Below are 18,277 nucleotides of genomic sequence, written 5' to 3'. Positions count from 1 at the left end.
CAGGAGCCGCCCGTCTGCTGCCGGAAAGGCATCTGGAGACCTGACACTCGGCATTCCTTTCCTGAGCCCTGGAGGAACAGCTGACCGACGCTCTGATTAGGATTCTCCGGGCCAGTCGGTGACCGTGGGAGGAAAGGGGGGCGACGGAGCCAGACAGGGCTCCGACACAGAAAACTCCACCTCTTTCTCCCCCTAAACTTGACATGGGGGCATGTCTGAGCTGGAATGGCAAAATTTACACACAAAATTAGTCATTATATTTATGAAAAGGGTTGGTGGTTTGGGACGTTTTCTCAGAGCCCACGGGTCGCATAAAGTATTCTGGTTGTGTCAGGACGAGAAAATGTGGAATGCCATGCCAGTGGGCTGCATGTGGTTCTTCCGTGCCCACCCTGGCTGCTCAGACTCGGGTGGGAGGGTGAAAGTGAATTTTTAAGGACGAGAGAGTGAAATCTGAATTAGAGTCCACTGTACTTTGATGGAAGACCCATTTGAGGCTGAGAGCGTCCTTAAAAAATCAAGACCATGGGGGCGCCTGGGTGGCTCAGTGGGTTAAAGCCTCTGCCTTCGGCTCAGGTCATTGATCCCAGGGTCCTGGGATCGAGCCCCGCATCGGGCTCTCTGCTCGGCAGGGAGCCTGCTTCCCCCTCTCTCTCTCTGCCTACTTGTGATCTCTGTCAAATAAATAAATAAAATCTTTAAAAAAATAAATAAATAAAGACCATGTCCTGAATTGATCTCAGCCTGTGTTAAGATATCACCAAAAATTAAATTTCTCTAAGAAAACTGTCTCAGAATCAAGGCTCACCTGTATATTAAAGTATTTCTAGCAAACATTCAAAACGAGGATCTCCCCTAAAAGGACGGTGCGGGTTCTTACTTTTGTCTCCAAATTTGTCTCTGATCTGGATTAAAACGAAATTATTTTGGGAGTGGGGAGGTGTGAGCAAAGGATGTGTAACACGCCCCTTCGAAGTTACTGAAACAGCACATATTCCCCGTCGACTGGCTTCTCGTGTTCATGGATTCAACAGAACAGCATCACTGACAGCCCGGGGACTATGTTTCTACTCTGAATGAACGAGGAAATTATAGATCATACACATCTGGAAAAGCCATTAAGGAGAGCATCTGCTTTCTGTGTTCAGCAGAAGAATGTGGTTTTTAAGACAAAAATAAATTATAATCTCTGTTTCTCTGAATAAGATGACTGGGGCGCCGTAGTCAAAAGCGATGGGCTCCCCGGAGCCTATGAGCACCCGGCCAGCTCCGCTGTCGGGAGCAGCCCCTCTCCCGAGGCCCCGGGGATGGGGCAGGTACATGGAGGCACTCAGTCAGATGGCTGGGTCCTGCCAGTGGGAGGGGAGATGCTCCGGCACCAAGAAAATGCCAGTATTTCCCCTTTGGCACCTGAGATCCCATCCAGCCTTCTGAGGTTCTTGTCACTTGGTCGGCGAGTGGACACCGTTTTTTAACATTATGATATGCAGCCTGGTGTAGTGGCAAGAGTCATATGTTGGTGCCAAAGTGCTGGGGCTCAGTCCCAACTTGCTTCTTTCAGCCATGAGACCTTACTTAGCCAAGTCACTTACAGATCTCTGAGCCCAGGCTCTCTCCCCTGTGTGAACAGGGTAAGTCACCTTCCTGTGTCTTATGATTTGGCTACCATAGGAGAATCTGTAACAAAGTAGTTTCTAGACCTAGAACTGATACATAAAGGGAAGGCATTCATAGGGCTTCCGTGGTAAGACCTGAGAAGATGGCTAGCAACGGCTTCATTCTGATCCTCTACCCCCTTCTAGAAGAATCCAACGGCTTCCACAAGGTATGCTCAGCCAGGTCTTCGCTGCTTTTCTCCCCACCTTTTTCATGTACCCGCCTCAGTTTTCTAGATTCACAGACACTGAACCTGTACTCAGGCTCATCACCGAGCATCTGCGGACGACCAGCTCTGAATTTGGCATCACGCTGCAGAGCAAAAGAGACGGGAGAGGAGGAGGCTATCGCCCTAGAAGAGCTTATGAAGGACAGAGGCCCGGGGAGAAGAGGGGAGGGAATGGAGTCTAGAATTCGGACTCAGCTTGGGTCGCGGATGCTTAGCGACTGTTTGCAGCAAATGGGCCTTATGCTACCCCAGATGCTCTCGGAAATCAAGAACTACGAAGAAATGGAGAACAGAACAAAATGGGAGCGAGCGCACCAGACAGAAAGAGAGGCTTGGTTCCCACCTTCAGGTTCCGCCTTCTTGTGCGAAGGTCCCCTTCTCTCTGGGCTGTGGTCCCCACACTGGCCATGCAAGGCCCTTCCCAGCTCTCCCATGCTGACCCCCCGACTCCCCAGGGTGGAGCAGGCTGCAAGCATGGGGGCACCTCTGACCTCATCCAAGCCTCACAGTCTGAGAGGTGGGTCCCCACATGTCCGGCCTGGTGAGCAGACCACAGGCACACACACGTCCGTCGGTAGCAGAAGGGCCGAGAATTACCTGGTGTGGCTGTTGGAGGAGAGGCTCTCCCAGGGTTGCACACTGCAGCCGGCCACGGCGAACGCGCCCCCGCAGCTGCCATCCAGCTTCAGGAGCAGGGCCTTGGCCGCATTCTCAGCTGTCTTCCGGCAGTCGTGAGCACGCTTGAGCATCTGAGTGATGTTCTCGTCCCCTGACTGGTCTCCTATGTTACAAAGAGGCCAAAGGATTAATCCACACACTTGTACAAGCCTGGGAGCACAGTCCGGATCATCAGTTTTCGGTTACTTGGGGCAGAGGTGGCCCGGGGGAGAGAAACGAGCAGGGGATGGCCAGTGAAGAGACACATGGGCGGGGCCGGGCGCCGTCCCTTAGAGACTGTACGTAGCAAGGCACGTCTCTGCCCTGGGCTATGCTGTCCCTATCGATGAAGGGCTGGCCAGCATGATCTCGGAGGCCTGTCTCTCGCTCTAACATGCTGTGATTTTCTAAGGATCCAGGCCCCTGAGTTCTCCCATTCAGCTGTAATTTACTTCATGGCCATTCATTCCTATGGTGGCAATTTCTCATGAATGAAGCCCAAACTGTGCCCTGCACACACCCAGAGCTTTGCTTCGAGCTTTGGATAAGCAAGAGAAACACTGAAGAGTTAAGATGAGCACCTGAGATCGGCAGTGTATTTTCTCTACCACTGCTGTCCCTAACTCTGCTGTCTCTGCTGGAGCATGGTCTGTGGCGAGCCCTGATGCCTCCAGGAGTCAGGTCCCTGGGCCGGGGCAAGACCTCAGGAACGGCGGGCACCCACACAGGGCCAGACAGCGACGTCCCAGCCAAAGATGGTCATGTTCTTGTTGTGTTTTCAAAACCATCCTGGCCCAACAGGTCACCAGTTTGCTACCTCTTCAGCCTAGATCCCTAGTCTTCCAAGTACTTTCAAATGAAATCATATGCCAAAGCCCAAGGCACCAAAATGGTAAATGCAGAACTGGGTGACTTGAACAGGCGTGGGGGGTCCTACATTCCGGTTTCCCCCCCATCCTCCGAAACCACTGCTGAGGCCCCAAGACACTCCTCCAGCCTCCCCGGACGCAGTTTGAAAACCGCTGATCTAACTCATCCAGAACGAACGTAACAAATGCCTGTGTCATCGACAAGAAACTGAAATAACCACAGGGGCTGGTCCTGGCGGCAATGTCATCAGCTAGTCCTCGCCCGGCCGGGCGCCTCTATGGCCCATTAGAGCAGAACGGTGGGTCCACAGCTGCCGTCAGCAGAATGGAAGGGAGATTTCATAAGGAACTGCGCCAGGTAAGCCAATTCACAGCTTTATGGAGAGTGGGGAAGAAGCGTGGGTGTCCCCATCCTGCAGGCTGAGCTTTCCTGGACCACCGCCCACCCCCGCCCCCGCGGCCATGTCTCCGACAACTTTCATGCCTTCCTTCCTTCCTTCTTTCCTTCCACAAATGAGCTAGTTTATATCCTTCTTACCAACTGACTGCTCTTTGAATTCTGTTTTGAAGCAGGCATAATATTACTGACTGGCTCCTTTGATAAATATATCATGAGCTACCCAGGATTATGTTAATACAAAGCATTTCATTATTGATTTTACATATTTTAAATGCAGATTCATATAAGCCCTTCCAGCTCCTACCAAGTAACTGTGCCAACTAGAGACAAGCCTAATAAAAGGTACCTTTCCAGGACAGGATGGTTTAAAGGCATCTTCTGATCATACAAACTGGAAATAAGAGGATTGATTTTTTTCCCCTTTAATTGATCATTTTCCTTAATACAGATATTTAAAAGGGAAAAAAAAAAAACTTGACAGCAGGCCGAGATCATTTTAGGATCTGTTTAATGTGAGGTATAAAGTTTTATGGTTTAGTGAAAAGACTCTGAAAAATGAGGGTTCTAATGGAAATGCTGGCAGAGTTTCTACATCTGGGCTGGGATATTAATACTCTTAAAAAGAGAGAGAGAGAGAGAGAGGAGGGTGGTCACCCATACAAATGGAGGCCTGCTCCCTTGCCTTGTATCTTAGATATGAAGCAGGAAATTAATGCCTGGGATACTTCCTTTCCTTCAGATTTGCTTCATATTCCTGTCCAGGTCAAAACTGAAGGAGGAAAAACCTGTGAGTGTTCAGTGCCCAAGCTAGACCCCAGGTGAGGGGGAGGAGCTGGTGAGAACAATGGGGGTAGGGATGCAGATGCACTCCGGAGGCCCCCATGCCAACCTTCTTTGCAAGGTGCATCCTGGAAGGGCGGCCCCAGTGGAGGCTCCCAGCCATTGCCGAGTGGGAGACAAGCGGGTTGGCTCACCCCTCTGTTCGCCCACAGGGCTGAGCTCTGTGCTCCAGGGAGAGCCCTCTGAAGTGGACAGCAGGGTGAGAAAATATTTCCTTGGTGTTCAAGAGGAACCTGGAGACCCGGGAGGGGGAGCCCAGGCCTCAACACCACCCAGAAGCACAGCCAACAGAAGTGGCGCATCTCAGCGAAAGCTACATGATCAGCAAAGGGACCCTTAACAGTCAGCATCCCAGAGAGAGGCTGTAGGAAAATCGGTCCCTTTCATCACAAACTGGGGGCCTCCTGCTCCATCTGCTCCTACTGTTGGCCCGGGAGAGTATGTTTCCTAAGAGGGCTTGATTGTTTTAACTTGCCTGTAATTCTGTTTCCACTCCAGTTCTTGCTGCATTCAACATAAACAATTTACTCACTCAGTCATGAGGAAAAAACGAAAAACACACTTGACAAGCGAATTTCATGTCATCGGGAGGTGTTCTAATACCAACAGTGAAATGGGGGCACCACAGAGCCCAGGAGGCAGGGAACAAGGAGGCAGAGGGAGGGAGGAACTTGGGCCACACTCACCAGGGGAGGACCCCACGCCGGCCGCCCGGAACTGCCCCAGGATGAGGCTCTGCTCGCTCTCGGCCAGTGCCAGGAGGAGTTCGTAGGCTTCGATGCACTGCTCACTGGAACAGAAACACACGGCATCCTCAGCTCTGGCAGAGGACAGGGAGCCTCCTCAGTGCCACACTGTCCCCCGGGGAAGCAGCTCCAGACCTGCTTCTTGGCCTCACTGTCCACGGAAGCAAGGAAACATCCACAAATATTCCTGTATAAAGCCAGGGGCTTGCTGCTCTGCTCTGCTCTGTTGCCCACCCCCTCCCCTTTTACTTAACTTAAACTTTTGCTTTAAACTAGGATCTAGGGGCACCTGGGTGGTTCAATCAGATAAGCATCCAACTCTTGACTTTAGCTCAGGTTGTGATCTCAGCGTGGTAAGATGCAGCCCCATGTGGAGCTTGCTTGGGATTCTCTCCCTCTCCTTCTGCCACTCCCCACCCCGACTCATACCCATGGGCACATGCTTTCTCTCTAAAAATAATAATAGATCAATGAACTAGAACCTAGAAAAATACAAGAGAAGCAATAAAAGTGGGAGAGTTGAGGCGCCTGGGTGTCTCGTCGTTAAGCATCTGCCTTCTGCTCAGGTCATGATCTCAGGGTCCTGGGATCAAGTCCCACATCGGGCTCCCTGCTCAGTAGGAAGCCTGTTTCTCCCTCTCCCATGACCCCTGTTTGTGTTCCCTTTCTCACTGTATCTCTGTCAGATAAACAAATAAAATCTTCAAAAAAGAAAAAAAAAAAAAAGAAGTGGGAGAAGTAAGTTAACCGCTTCTTTAACGATTGGCTAAACAGGAAAAGTATTATGCCTACGGTAGCCAGCCTCCAAGATGGCCCCCACTGATCCCATATGCTAGTGTCCACACCCTTGTGTTGTCTTCTTCTGCACTGTACCAGAGTTAGTCTATGTGACTAAGAGGATATAGAATATCACTTCCAAGATGAAGTTATTTAAAAGCATGGTGACCTCCATCTTGGTCACTCTCTCTCTCCCTTCACTTTCTCTCTTGGATCATGCTCTCTAGAGAGGGCCAGCTGCCATGTCTTGAAGCCTCTCAAGCAGCCCCATGGAGAGACCCATGTGGTGAGGAGCTAAGGCTTCCAGCCAACGGTGAGTGAAGGACTCCACCAAACAGCTGTGTGAACGAGCCTTCCCAGAAGCACATCTGCCAGCTCCAGTTAAGGTTTTAGATGACATAGCCCCGGCTGACAGCTCGAGCAGGCTTCCTAAGAGACTCTGAGCTGGAACACTACCTAGAGGGGTCACTCCCAGCTTCCTGACCCTAGAAACTGTGCCACAAGAAATAGTTACATAATCATTGGTAGAAAGAAAGAAGCAAGAAAGAGAGAGAGAGAAGGAGGAAAGAAGAAAAGAAAGGAATGAGGGAGGGAGGCAGGGAAAGCCCCAGAAAGAAGACTATTTTGACCTAGACCGGCAGTAGCCACTAGCCACATGTGGCTATTTGAGGTTAAAAGAATTTAAGTTAAGTAAAATGAAAAATTCAGTTCCCCTGTGGCGACAGCCGTTTAGCGTATGTTTATGCACCACATGTGGCTAGCAGTTACCATACTACAGCACAGATAAATAATAGGTCCAACATCACAGAAAGTTCTATTAGATGTGTGTAAAATTGCCCCTTGAAACATGTATGAAACCTGACAAATGTGGATTTCTAAGAGGAAGAAATCAGTCTCTCTTCTTTGTGCCTGTCATCATTGGACACACCAGGTATAGGATCTCAGAGGGACCCCTTCTCCATGGCCACACGTGACCCACAGGGACGCATGTCTGCACAGGAAGTGGAGCATGTATATAATGCCTGAGTAGCCCGGGACAAGATGCCTGCAGAGCAGAAATTTCCCTGCTAAGCAAATAACTGATTAGCTTCTCTAAGCTAAGCAGGGAAATGTTGCTTTACTCAACACCTAGTCAACAGACCATCTGTTTGTTGATTGTCTCACTTTCATCTTCTTTCACTGAGAGATAAGGAAAAGCGCCCCATCACTAGCCCCGGGTGCTGGCAGCCCCTCCTTTCAAGGGTAGTCCATCTTTCAGGTTAGACACACGGCAACATTGCTTCATCCGCACAGATCAAAGGCAGACTGCAGAACAGCCTGTTTCAAGAGTTATCATAGGTGGATTATCTGCTTGCTTTGGTGTGTCTGTAAACTAGCATGACTGCACTCTAGCTTTGGTCTCATGTGTCTTGTTTTTTTAAGTAGGCTCCACTCCCAGCGTATGGCCCAACATGGGACTGAACTCACGACCCTGAGATCAAGACCTCAGCTGAGATCAAGAGTCAGATGCTTAACGGATTGAGCCACCCAAGCGCCCCTGGTCTCAAAGCTTTTGGAGTTTGATTTTGTTTTGTGAAGAAACAAAGTCTCTTAAAACATATTGATCTTTTCAGAGGACGCTAAGAGTAAGGTAGAGTCATTACTCTGGATCTTGGCAAATATGCCTAAGGCGAGACACTAATAAACCCCTGAAAACAATAATGCATAGCTTTGTCACTCTGAAACAAACAATCACTTGAAAACAGAGAAATTCCAAAGCTGATGAGACTGAAAAAAATGGTACAATCATATACTGCTTGCTCATCGATGGATGAACGGCAGTCATTTAAACTGGCTTGCTTTTGTGGGAAAAAACTGCACATGTGCCTGAAGAGCCACAAAAATATTCATATCCTTTGACCTGTAATTCCTCCTTTGGAGATTTTCTTCTAAGGAAAATATTCAAAAGAATGAAGGCATTATCCGTATTAAATTACTCACCATAAAATTATTTTTAATATCCTAAGTCAGCAAAAGTCTAACCGTCTTTTAGAGAAATGAGTAAATAAAACAACAATATATAAACTTGAGGCGGCGGACACAGCCATCCAAATTGCACCCTACACTATGAAACAACATTACAAAACTACCATAAACTGAAGAAACGGAATGTCCGGGATTTATAACAATGTAAAATACATAGGACAATGAAAAAAGACTGGAAAAGGCAACAAATGGGGATACAAATATGAAAATACATACTTTGAGTGATATTACTTCAATAACATTCAAGTTCAACATGTTCGCAGAGACATGCCATTTTTCTGACACCATACTCATTACTCTTATTTTGTTAATTGCCACAAGGTCTAATGGATTTTCAATATGTATCACACTATGTTTGCTGGTCCAACCCTCCCCCGCCCCCCGTATGCGTTCTAAAACCCTGGTTTCCACTTGGAGGCAAGTTACCACGGATGCATTTCTAATTTAAAACACGACCCCCGCCCCGCACGCGCACGCATGCGCACACGCACGCCCGGCCCGTATTTGCCTACCTGTACTGCAGGGCCAGCCTCAGCGCTGTGGCGTTGGATTCGTACTTTCCCACCAGCATGCTCATCCTCTCCGCGTTGCTTTTGCATTCTTCCAGGGTTATGGTCAGGAGGTCATTTTGGGATTTGAGGTGTTCGATGCGGCTACAAAGGGAGAAAAATCGTCCATGACTTCACAGTAGGATTACAATTCATCTGCCAATATTTGAGTTGCCTAAGCGAGATCCAGGTCAGACACACCTGTTAGGATGTGAGCTTGTCAGCGGTTTTAGGAAATGTAACTGATGTGAGTAGGAAATGTAACTGATGTGAGTAATAAAGGGAGCAACTCTAAGCACGAGAACCGCTAAATTCTGTGTGAACTAAGAAATACACACATGCCCCCAGGTTATTTCCCACCCAGCCCGGGACAGAGCGTGTGCTGGGTACCGTGTGAGGTGCTGAGGACCCACCAGGGAGAGAAGCCAACCATGTGACCTCAAGCCTTCAGGAAGGGCTACTACCTGTTAAACCCTGTGCTTAATAACCCACCATGGCTCTTTGGATAAAGTATGATTATCCTCATTCTCCGAGGAGCAAGGACAGGCACAGAGGTGTTGAGTGCCTTGCCCTGGGATTTGAACCACGCAATTTGAACTCAGATCCTGTACTCTTAACCGCTCACTACAGGGCAGAAGCAACAGATGAATCAGGGAGTAAGAAACTATCCCTAAGGGCCTCTGAATGGGCAGTGGACCAGGAACTGTGGATTGTGCCCAAAACTCCTTCCAGGCTGGACGGTCCCCCAGTTGCTAACTGCTGGCAGAACAGGCAGCAGGAACCTCACGGTTTATAGGAATCAGGACTATAAATTCAGAGCAAATGAGTTTACTGCGAAGTCTGAAAAACATAAGCCTTCAGCTTCTCTGCTTTCTGTCCTGGGACAGAGCCTCTGGATGCAATGATTCATTTCCCACAGACACACTCATTTATAGTACTCTGACCACCAAGTCTTAAAGACATAGAGGGTTTCACACAAACACAATCCAAGTGACTCCTGAAATGGTAAGGGGTTTGCAAGCCATTTGCCTTGGGGGGGGGGGGGGATCAATCTTAGGACCACGTATCTTAGAGCAGATCGTGGAGACACTCACTCCAACATGGGAGATATCCGGTGAGCATGTAATTCAAACCACTGAGAGGTTTTGGCCACTCCAAGCTTAATTCAACGTAAGGTTTTTATAAGAACATATTTTTGTGTTCTTGTTGACATGAAGATGTCTTGAAACAGTCCCTACTAAGTAGGTGAAACTCTAGCTGGCTCACAGACCTCCAATGTGACCAATCCCATCTTAGGGGCCTTCTTAGGCAACACCCCACTAACAGGCTACTCCTTCCTTCTGAAAGTGTTCTCTCTCCTTGGGGCATGATAGGTCCCTTTTGGATTTCTTCCTGCCTAAAAGGTCATTTCTTCGGTGTCCTTTGTTTGTTCTTTATTCTCTGTGAAATCTGTGGGGGTTAGCATTCCCTCGGGACGCAGTCCTGGCTGCCCTCCTCTATCAGTACTCCCCCTGTTCCCCAGGGTGATTTTATCTAGTCTCATGACTTTAATAGACATTTATGTTCCTCTGGATCCCAAATTTCTTTGGCCCAGACAGCTCTTCTTCTGTCTCACATCTCCAACTGTTTCCTGATATTTCCATGTGGATATCACAAGGGCACCTCAAACTTAACATTACCAAATGAGACTCTGGATTTTACCCAAACCCCGTCCTCCTCTATCTTCTCCATCTCAGTAAATGCTACCACCATCCACCCAATAATACTGGAGAGACATGTGAGAATCTTCAAGACCATCCCTTCTTCTTACATCCCGATCCAATCCAGCTGAAGTTTGCACTGATTCTACCACCAAACCCACTGCCCGGCACCTCCTCCCATCACCTGAACCTTGGCCACGCTGGGCCACTGCACTCATTGCTCAGCATTTTACTCTTGTCCTCCTTCCATTCTTTACACCTGAGTCAGCTCTCAGAATTTAAACTGAACTGTTCTTCTGCTATCTAAACAAACAAACCCTTTAATGACTTCCAGTGACACTTAGAATAAACAGCAAATTTGGTCCACAGCCTCAAAATTCATGCCTACCACACCCTGCCAACTCTGCCACCTTACTGAGTGTGACTTCTCATTCACTCTATTTTAGTTCCATCAACCTGTGGACAGATCCTACCTCATGTCAACCTCCTTTTCCACCTTAAGGTTGTTAATTGCTCTGTAAGAATCTCAGTTTGTCATATGGATGCTTCCTTTTCCCCTTAAAATCGCAACTTAAAGCTGCCTCTTCAGAGATGCCTTCCCTGGCTACCCATCTAAAATCAACAACCCCCTGGGGGCACCTGGGTGGTCCCTTTGGCTGAGCGTCTGACTCTTGATCTCAGCTCAGGTCTTGATCTCACGGTTGTGAGTTGGAGCCCTGTGCCGGGCACCCTGCTGGATGTGGAGCCTACTTAAAAATCAACACCCCTGCCCCTGCTCTATCGCACTGCCCTGTTTACTGGGAGTTTTCTTATGATCTCCTTTTGTTTGCTTCTTGTTCAGCTCCCAGAATAGAACAGAAGCTCCATGAGAGCAGGGACCTTGTCTGTCTCATTCTCCTTTGCATGACAAATAGCTTAACACAGAGTAGGTGCTTAAAACAGCTTTGTTAAGTCAGGAAACACTTCTACCCCACACACAATCACAAAGCTAAGGGCTCTCATTTTGGTGGGTGTAATAGGGCCCCTGACTTCGAGGTTAGGTAGTTTAATAACAGACAAGAGGGCATACTGGTAGACTATTTCTAAGGTTATTCCTGCATCCAGCTGTAGCTATGGTCATAGGGAAGACACTGGAGGGGAAGTCCAAGGTTGGGGTGGGGGGTAAGGGAAGAATTCCAGCTGGGCTATTTAACAGCTCTGGACTCAAGGCAAGTCGCTCAACACGGAAGACTTTGTTTTCTCATTTACAAAATGGGACTGTTCTGCCCTCCCAAGCTGAAGATGAAGTGATTGTGAGAACCCCTCGTAAACTGTGAGACACCAGAATAACCGTGAGCCGCGAGCAACAAATGCTTCCCCTTTCTTTGGTGTCTCCTAGGTGCACAGACTGAGGAGAAAGGAACTACCCCCAAGTTCAACCACAAAGCAGGCTTGTTAAGTCCCAGAATCTGTGGAGAGGAGATCCTCACTCACAGAGGGCCCCTGAAGGCATCTGACTTCATTAAATTGCAAAGGGCGTATCTGATTCAATTCTTAAGCACTCCCTGCTGTACTGAGAGGGCTGCTTCTTTACTGCTACAAGGTAATCATCAAGATTGTCACTCTTAAGTATTTTGGATTTAATAAGGAAACCATTTAATTTCCAGATTTGAAATGACCTAGATTGCTGCATTTCCTTAGTCCTCAAGCACTATATTAAACAGCATCAAATCAGGGAGGACTAATATGATAATTTAATTTATTCAGGTTTGCCAGACACCAGGGGAATGGCATTAAGCAACAGTGGAGGGGAACTGGCATCCGCATTTCTTTCTGGTTAGTTCACAAGCCTTTCAAATTCTGACTATGCTCTCCCACTGAAGATTGGTGGGTCAAGGCCAGCCGCGCCACACTTGGATAGGATTCAGTACTGTGCTCTGCCCCTGCGGGACCCACTCCGAGTCAGTGGTTTACCAGGACTTGGCCCTGGTCCTTCTTTGCTTTTTCAGCAACTCTCATCACAGGGATGACCTATAAGCCAGTCCTTGCCAAGAGGCATGAGTGCAAACTTTAACTACCTCTGTTGTGAGATTTGGGAAGAATCCATCGAACTGGAAAAATTTTCTAAGTAGGACAGTTAGGGGTATTTAGAAAGTGATTCTAAGTAGGGCTAAGTGGGATAGAACAGAGGGGCAGAGGGTTGTGTACGTTCACAAAGAACATGAATAAGATTGAGCAACCCTCCAGAGGAGCAGGGAGGGCTAGACCAGCATGCCTGGTCAATCCCGGAATGCCTCGATCAGACCCATCAGACCGCCTTTGCTGGTTGCTGATAGCTCCAGGCGCCCCCGGGATGCTGACGCAACATTCCAGAGCTGCTCTCTGTGGTTCCCCGCAGCACAGGCCTGCACACTTGGTAGCCATCTTGTCTTTCTGACCTACTTGTCATTCATTACAACTAGCTCCCAGGACTTGCTACATAATTTGCAAGGCCTGGTGCAAAATGAAAAGGTGGAACCCTGCTTCATAAATTATTAAGAATTCTTTTTTATTTTTTAAAAGATTCTGTAAGGGCCTATTTTATATTTTGTCAAGACGCTTTCATTGAGGTTAAACAAAACCTTGTTGTTTAGCCCTTGAACTGTCCTTGCTCCCCTTCCCCCAGGGGATTCACTTAAAGGCGGGTCCGAAATCAGCTCCAGGTAACAATGCCCAGATACAAAGGTGGGTCAGGCCAGGTGGAGACATCCGATCAGTAGGGGGTTGCATACTGTCTCCCTAGCTACCAAGGAGTATGGGCTCCTGCCCTTTGGGAACCCTTTTGGCGCCAATCCTAATCAAGGTGTAACAGGCTGATTCAAATGTCTACTAGGGTAAATTATAATTCAATTGGTCACCTAGCATCACTGTGGAGTTTCCTGTGTGTGTTACAATCTCATTGGTCATCTGTGCGTGGCCAGGCCCAACCGCATGGCCTTTACCCTTAAAAGCTAGACTGTGAAAGAGAGAAGGGTGCCCTCTCTTGTAAGAGGTGCGGCCCCGAACGTTCGGTTAGATTCTTGATGCTTGGCGCGAAATAAAGCTTTGCTTGACCTTCGCTTTGTATCGGTCTCGCTCCTTTAATCACGGACCCGTTATTGGGGCATAACAGATTCTATCCATTTATTTGACAGAGAGAGAGAGAGAGAGAGAGAGCACACAAGCAGGGGTAGCTGCAGAGGGAGAGGGAGAAGCCCGACTATGGGCTTGATCCCAGGACTCCAGGATCAGGAGCTGAAGGCAGATGCTTCATCAACAGAGCACCCCCCCCCCAGGCACCCCAAGAGATCAAAATGGTGACAGTAGAGCAGTAAAGCCAAGTGTGGGATCCTTCCAAACACGAGGCCTATGCATTTGACACAGGTCACATAACGCCCATGAAGCCAGCCCCGAGGGCTGCAAGCATTCTTCTGATGGACAAGAAGGTGGGAACTCCCCACCCACCAGTCTGACAGCGGCTCTCTGTGTCACAGTTCATAAGCCAACCTGAATTGCTCTTTGAAAGGCAAAGGAGGGCAGCGCCACCCCCCACCCCCGCCCTCCCACACACCACCGGTCCCATATACAGGATATCTCCTTACCTATTCAACCGTTCCGTTTCCACCTCAAACTCTCGAATTTTGCTTTCCGAGATGGCAGATCCGTGTGAGTAGAGCGTCTGGAAGATCTCCTGGATGTTGGAGCAGTCCTGAAGAGAGTGGGCCAGGTGTTCCGCCACGCTGCTGGATACCTGTACAGGAGGGCACGAATCCCGCTCTAGACAGGGTCGCTTTGGGGACCGGTCATCAGGCACGCTTTGCATGCAGAAGAATTTACAGCCGATATTCCTTGACAAATCAGGCACCTGAAGATGGCTACCCTGATTATAACATGATTCTATGATAAAAAGCTCACTACTGCGAATAGAGTACAACAACAGGATCAAAATACGGCTGTATCCTCCAGGCTTGTATTGCCGGGCAGCAGATCTGGGGGAGCACGCCACTTTAGAGTTCTCCAGATTTGGGGTATTGAACAGAGCCTGGACTCCCCTGCCCTTCCTGAGCCCCCTGAACCCCCGGGCCCCCGTCTCTGGTTGCTGCAGCCAAAGAGAGCAGCTGGCTCCCTTATTTTCAGTTTGGCCCTGGCACCAAATCTGATGCAGGCAATTTTTCTCAGTGCAAAATTCTAAATTAGGGCTTTAAAAGTACTATTCAGGCTTTCCCCACCCCTGGGGATCAAACAGCTAGCTCTTTTAGCCTCATCCCCAAGCCTAAAACAATATTCCTTAGGGAACTAAAGCTACTCCCTGTTCACCATCCATCAGCTCTTATGGCCCCAAGGGGTCTGTAGGCTCTCCAGATGGAAACCCTGGTACTAAGTGAGAGGGTTCCAGTCTCTCCTAGCACTGGGCTGCACTTCAAAGGCAGCAGTCATCCTCCCTGGAGAACACGTTCCCTTTTAAGAGCCATGTGTAAAAGGTAAGATTCTTTTAGAGCTCCCTGACCCACTTGGTCTCGGGGGACCAGGGTGATGTAAAGCAGGTACTTGAAGACTTTCATCTCCATCACCAGTAACTAGACCTAAATCACCTCTTTCTGACAGTTTTCAGGTAGAGAAAAAGAGGAACTCTCTTATAGCTGAAGAAGCAATTCCCGGATGAAGAAACCACTGTACCCTTTAATCTGATCCTCTGGAGGGAAATGGGGTATGATTTATTTTATAATTAACTTCTTCACAGGAGGTGAACCTGGGAAGTTCTGCCATCTGTGTGGCCCTACTGGGCACTCTCTTGCCTCGTTTCTCACAAACACTCACCCCTATGCTACTGATTTCTGATCCCAAGACCGGCCGATCTGACGATGAAGACTCGGACCTGGTCTTCGAGAGCTTCACCCTTTCAGCAATCTGGAAAAACAAAACACTGTCAAAAAATGACGCCTCACTCTCCAGATAAACTTTTGAGACTGTGCATATACAGGGCTACTGTTCAGCCATGGCAACTGAATGGATTCATCAATTTCCTACACTTGATCTTAGCCAAAAGGCCGAGAAGCGATGGATTCATCAATTTCCTAAAAATAACTCACTCGCCCAATGTTTCCACCAATTTGTTTCACTCAGGGTTTTCGAACCTCAGCACTCATGACAGCTTGGGTGGGACTTTCTTTGTTGTACAGGGCTCTTCTGTGCCCTGTGGAATGATTAGCAGCACCCTTGGCTTCTAGACCCAAGATGCCACTAGCACTCTAGCAGTGACTATCAGCAATGTCTCCAGACGTTGCCCAATATCCCTTGGGGGGTAGGGGGGGCCAGAATCACTTCTGGTTGAGAAACGATGGATTGACCCCACTGATTCAACTGGATGGTTGAGAACCACCCTCCTTGCAGAGACCAGCAGACCACCAGGGAAGAGCACATGTGTCGTGGGAACAGTCCCTCTGGGGCACACTCAGCATACGTGCAGGAAGGGGCTGCTCTCTAAAGGCTATGGCCTGCCCAACAGAACATATTGGTCTGCAGACAGGGCTGGTGATCCTATGAGAAGGGCGCCCACTGGTTCATTACTCAGGGTCCCTTCCTGGGCAGAATCTCAGTCCTCAAGAGCAACTATCCATCCACCTCTTACTATGGTAGGAATCTGACAAAACATCTCACTTTCTACTATGACTGGTCAGCTGTGACCTGCTCCCGTGGGCTGATTAATGAGGGTTGGCATCCAGGTCATAGTCAAGACAGACCAAACCACCAGTGGGTTAGTTAGCATAGGAGGCCTGCGAGAGACTTGAGGGAAGCTCCTCGGGGCTCTGTGAGCTCATCCCATGCCCACACGATGGCCATGCTTGGTAGAGGCTGGTGTGGATTCCAGATAAAACAGCAGGGCTCCTGCCCTCCCCTGGAGCTCACCTTAGCAATGGGAATGTCATTGCTGCTGCTGCTCGTGCTCAGCTCCCCAGTGCTGGGGTTGACCGGGCGGTTGGCCGAAGTGAGACGGCCAGGGCTGGAGGGCCCCGTGGCCTGCACGCTCTGTAGTCGTGTTTGAAGCTCTCGAACCTGAAACAATAATGCAAACTTTAGACACAGTTGGTGGCTTGCCTGGCCCAAGAGCAAAATAGCCAGATGGCTGGGTCATCATTTCCATGAAGAGCCAGGCTTCGCTGAAGAACTAACTAAAACTAACTTGGTTGAGTCCACATGAAACTCTGCTGTACTCTTAACTAGACCTGTCACAGGCCAGCCGTCATCTGTTCTTCACAAATAGGATCTAAAAATGTTTTCTGAGGCTCTGAAAGCTCCCAGCCAAGGTGGAAGGACCATCTTTAAGGAATGTTTATTCATTCCGCCTCACAGGCCTGAACATCTTGGGCCCTGCAGAGGGAGAACCCGGAATGAAACCGCCACTCGCCTGGAACTCAAAGTTCGGAGGAAGAGAGAGCAAATATTTTCAGTGCAAGTGCATGTGAAAGCTGTAAGTATCTACCTCGGGTGTGGTAGGAAGGCGAAAAGGGGAGACTGTGCCTTCATCCCAAGTCGACCAGGAAGGAGGGGATGGTGCTTGGACAGAGTCTTGTGAGCGCCCAGACCACAATGGACAGGATGAGGAGGGGCCGGCTCTGGTGGTGGCATTGAACAAGCTGGGGGTGGGAGACCACCTTGCACGAGTGCACAGGCATCAGGGTGACGCACTCTATCTGAAGAACTGCATGGTGTGGAAGAGCCACGTGCACCGGCAAGGAGGGGAGGCCAAGGGCAAGACACAGAAGCCCCTGCAGCTCCCCCCCCCCCCCCAGAGACTTCAGGATGGGATTATGCAGAGGACAGCGGGAAGGAATATCTACCCCAGAAGGAATATCTAAACAGTCTTTCTGCAGAAAAGAGAAACACCGGGCCCTTGGAATTACATTTGGAACACACATTTACCTGCACACAATTTAAAGGCCCAAAGTCTCTTCTCTGTGGTCATGGCTGGGTGACTTCCAAAGTGAGAAGTGTTCCAAGTAAGTGAAAATAATTGTTAGAAATTGGTCTGATGACCTTGATCACAGTTTCGTCATCAGGTACAACGTCTACCTTGAAGGGCAAACTGACGACAGCACCCGTGGGGTCCTTAGAAATAGGCACCAGGTCCTGCTGGGAAGAATTAGCACTGGGGCATCTAAGTCAGGGCTTTCCAAACTTGTCAGTGCCCCAGAATGTCCAGGAGGCTTGTTAAAGCACAGAGCCCAGGGCACCATCCCCAGGGACTCTGATTTAGTAGGTGGAATGTGTATCTCTAATAGGTTTCCAGGATCTGCAGATGCTCCCAGCGGGGGGCTCACATCCTGAATCCTAAACGTCCCCGGGGCCACGCAGCGCTTTAGTCCCAGAGACAGGAGGAACGCACCCACATCCTTGACACCAAACCCTTCTCTAAAAGCGATTGGAAAGCTTTTCATATTAAATATCTTGGATGTCTCCATCCTGCTAAATTGGGAACCAAAAGTAATTGAAGTTTCAATAATTCATCAACATCTTAGAAGCCAAAATAGGAAATTTCCCTCAGAGCGAATTGAATTCAATAGTGTAACAGCTAAAAGTGCCTCACACTCTCCGGTGGCTTCCAGTAACGGGGGGTTGATGGGAACATGGGTCATCCTCATCGCACACCAGACACAGGGCAGACCGCAGAATAGTTTAAAGACCAGAAAAACACATGCTTGTTAAAGCCAAAGGGTATTGCTGGTGAGAGATGGCAGGGCTCATTCTGGACTGGTCCTCAACAAACCAAGAAGAGGCATGGCGCAGATGTCTCGTTAGGGCGCATGGGAAAGGGGGAGGGCCTGATTTCCGTCA

At 49.0% G+C, this 18,277-nt stretch overlaps 1 protein-coding gene across 1 annotated transcript in view; it reads right to left on the bottom strand.

The window, feature by feature from the left end:
- The window catches only part of MCC (MCC regulator of WNT signaling pathway), a gene marked incomplete at its 5' end in the record, with an annotated part of 263,687 nt that overhangs the window by 34,964 nt on the left and 210,446 nt on the right, over window positions 1–18,277 (bottom strand). Inside the window, 6 exons of the mRNA XM_080804526.1 lie at window positions 2,483–2,666; window positions 5,338–5,441; window positions 8,712–8,852; window positions 14,047–14,195; window positions 15,263–15,352; window positions 16,352–16,498. Coding sequence (XP_080660652.1) covers window positions 2,483–2,666; window positions 5,338–5,441; window positions 8,712–8,852; window positions 14,047–14,195; window positions 15,263–15,352; window positions 16,352–16,498 — 815 coding nt within the window. The remainder of the gene's footprint in view (window positions 1–2,482; window positions 2,667–5,337; window positions 5,442–8,711; window positions 8,853–14,046; window positions 14,196–15,262; window positions 15,353–16,351; window positions 16,499–18,277) is intronic.

The sequence above is a fragment of the Martes martes genome (genome assembly GCF_963455335.1).
Source record: "Martes martes genome assembly, chromosome: 5".
Lineage (NCBI taxonomy): Eukaryota > Metazoa > Chordata > Mammalia > Carnivora > Mustelidae > Martes > Martes martes.
The sequence above is the reverse complement of the archived record's forward strand: the minus strand, read 5'-3'. Positions and strand labels throughout refer to the sequence as shown.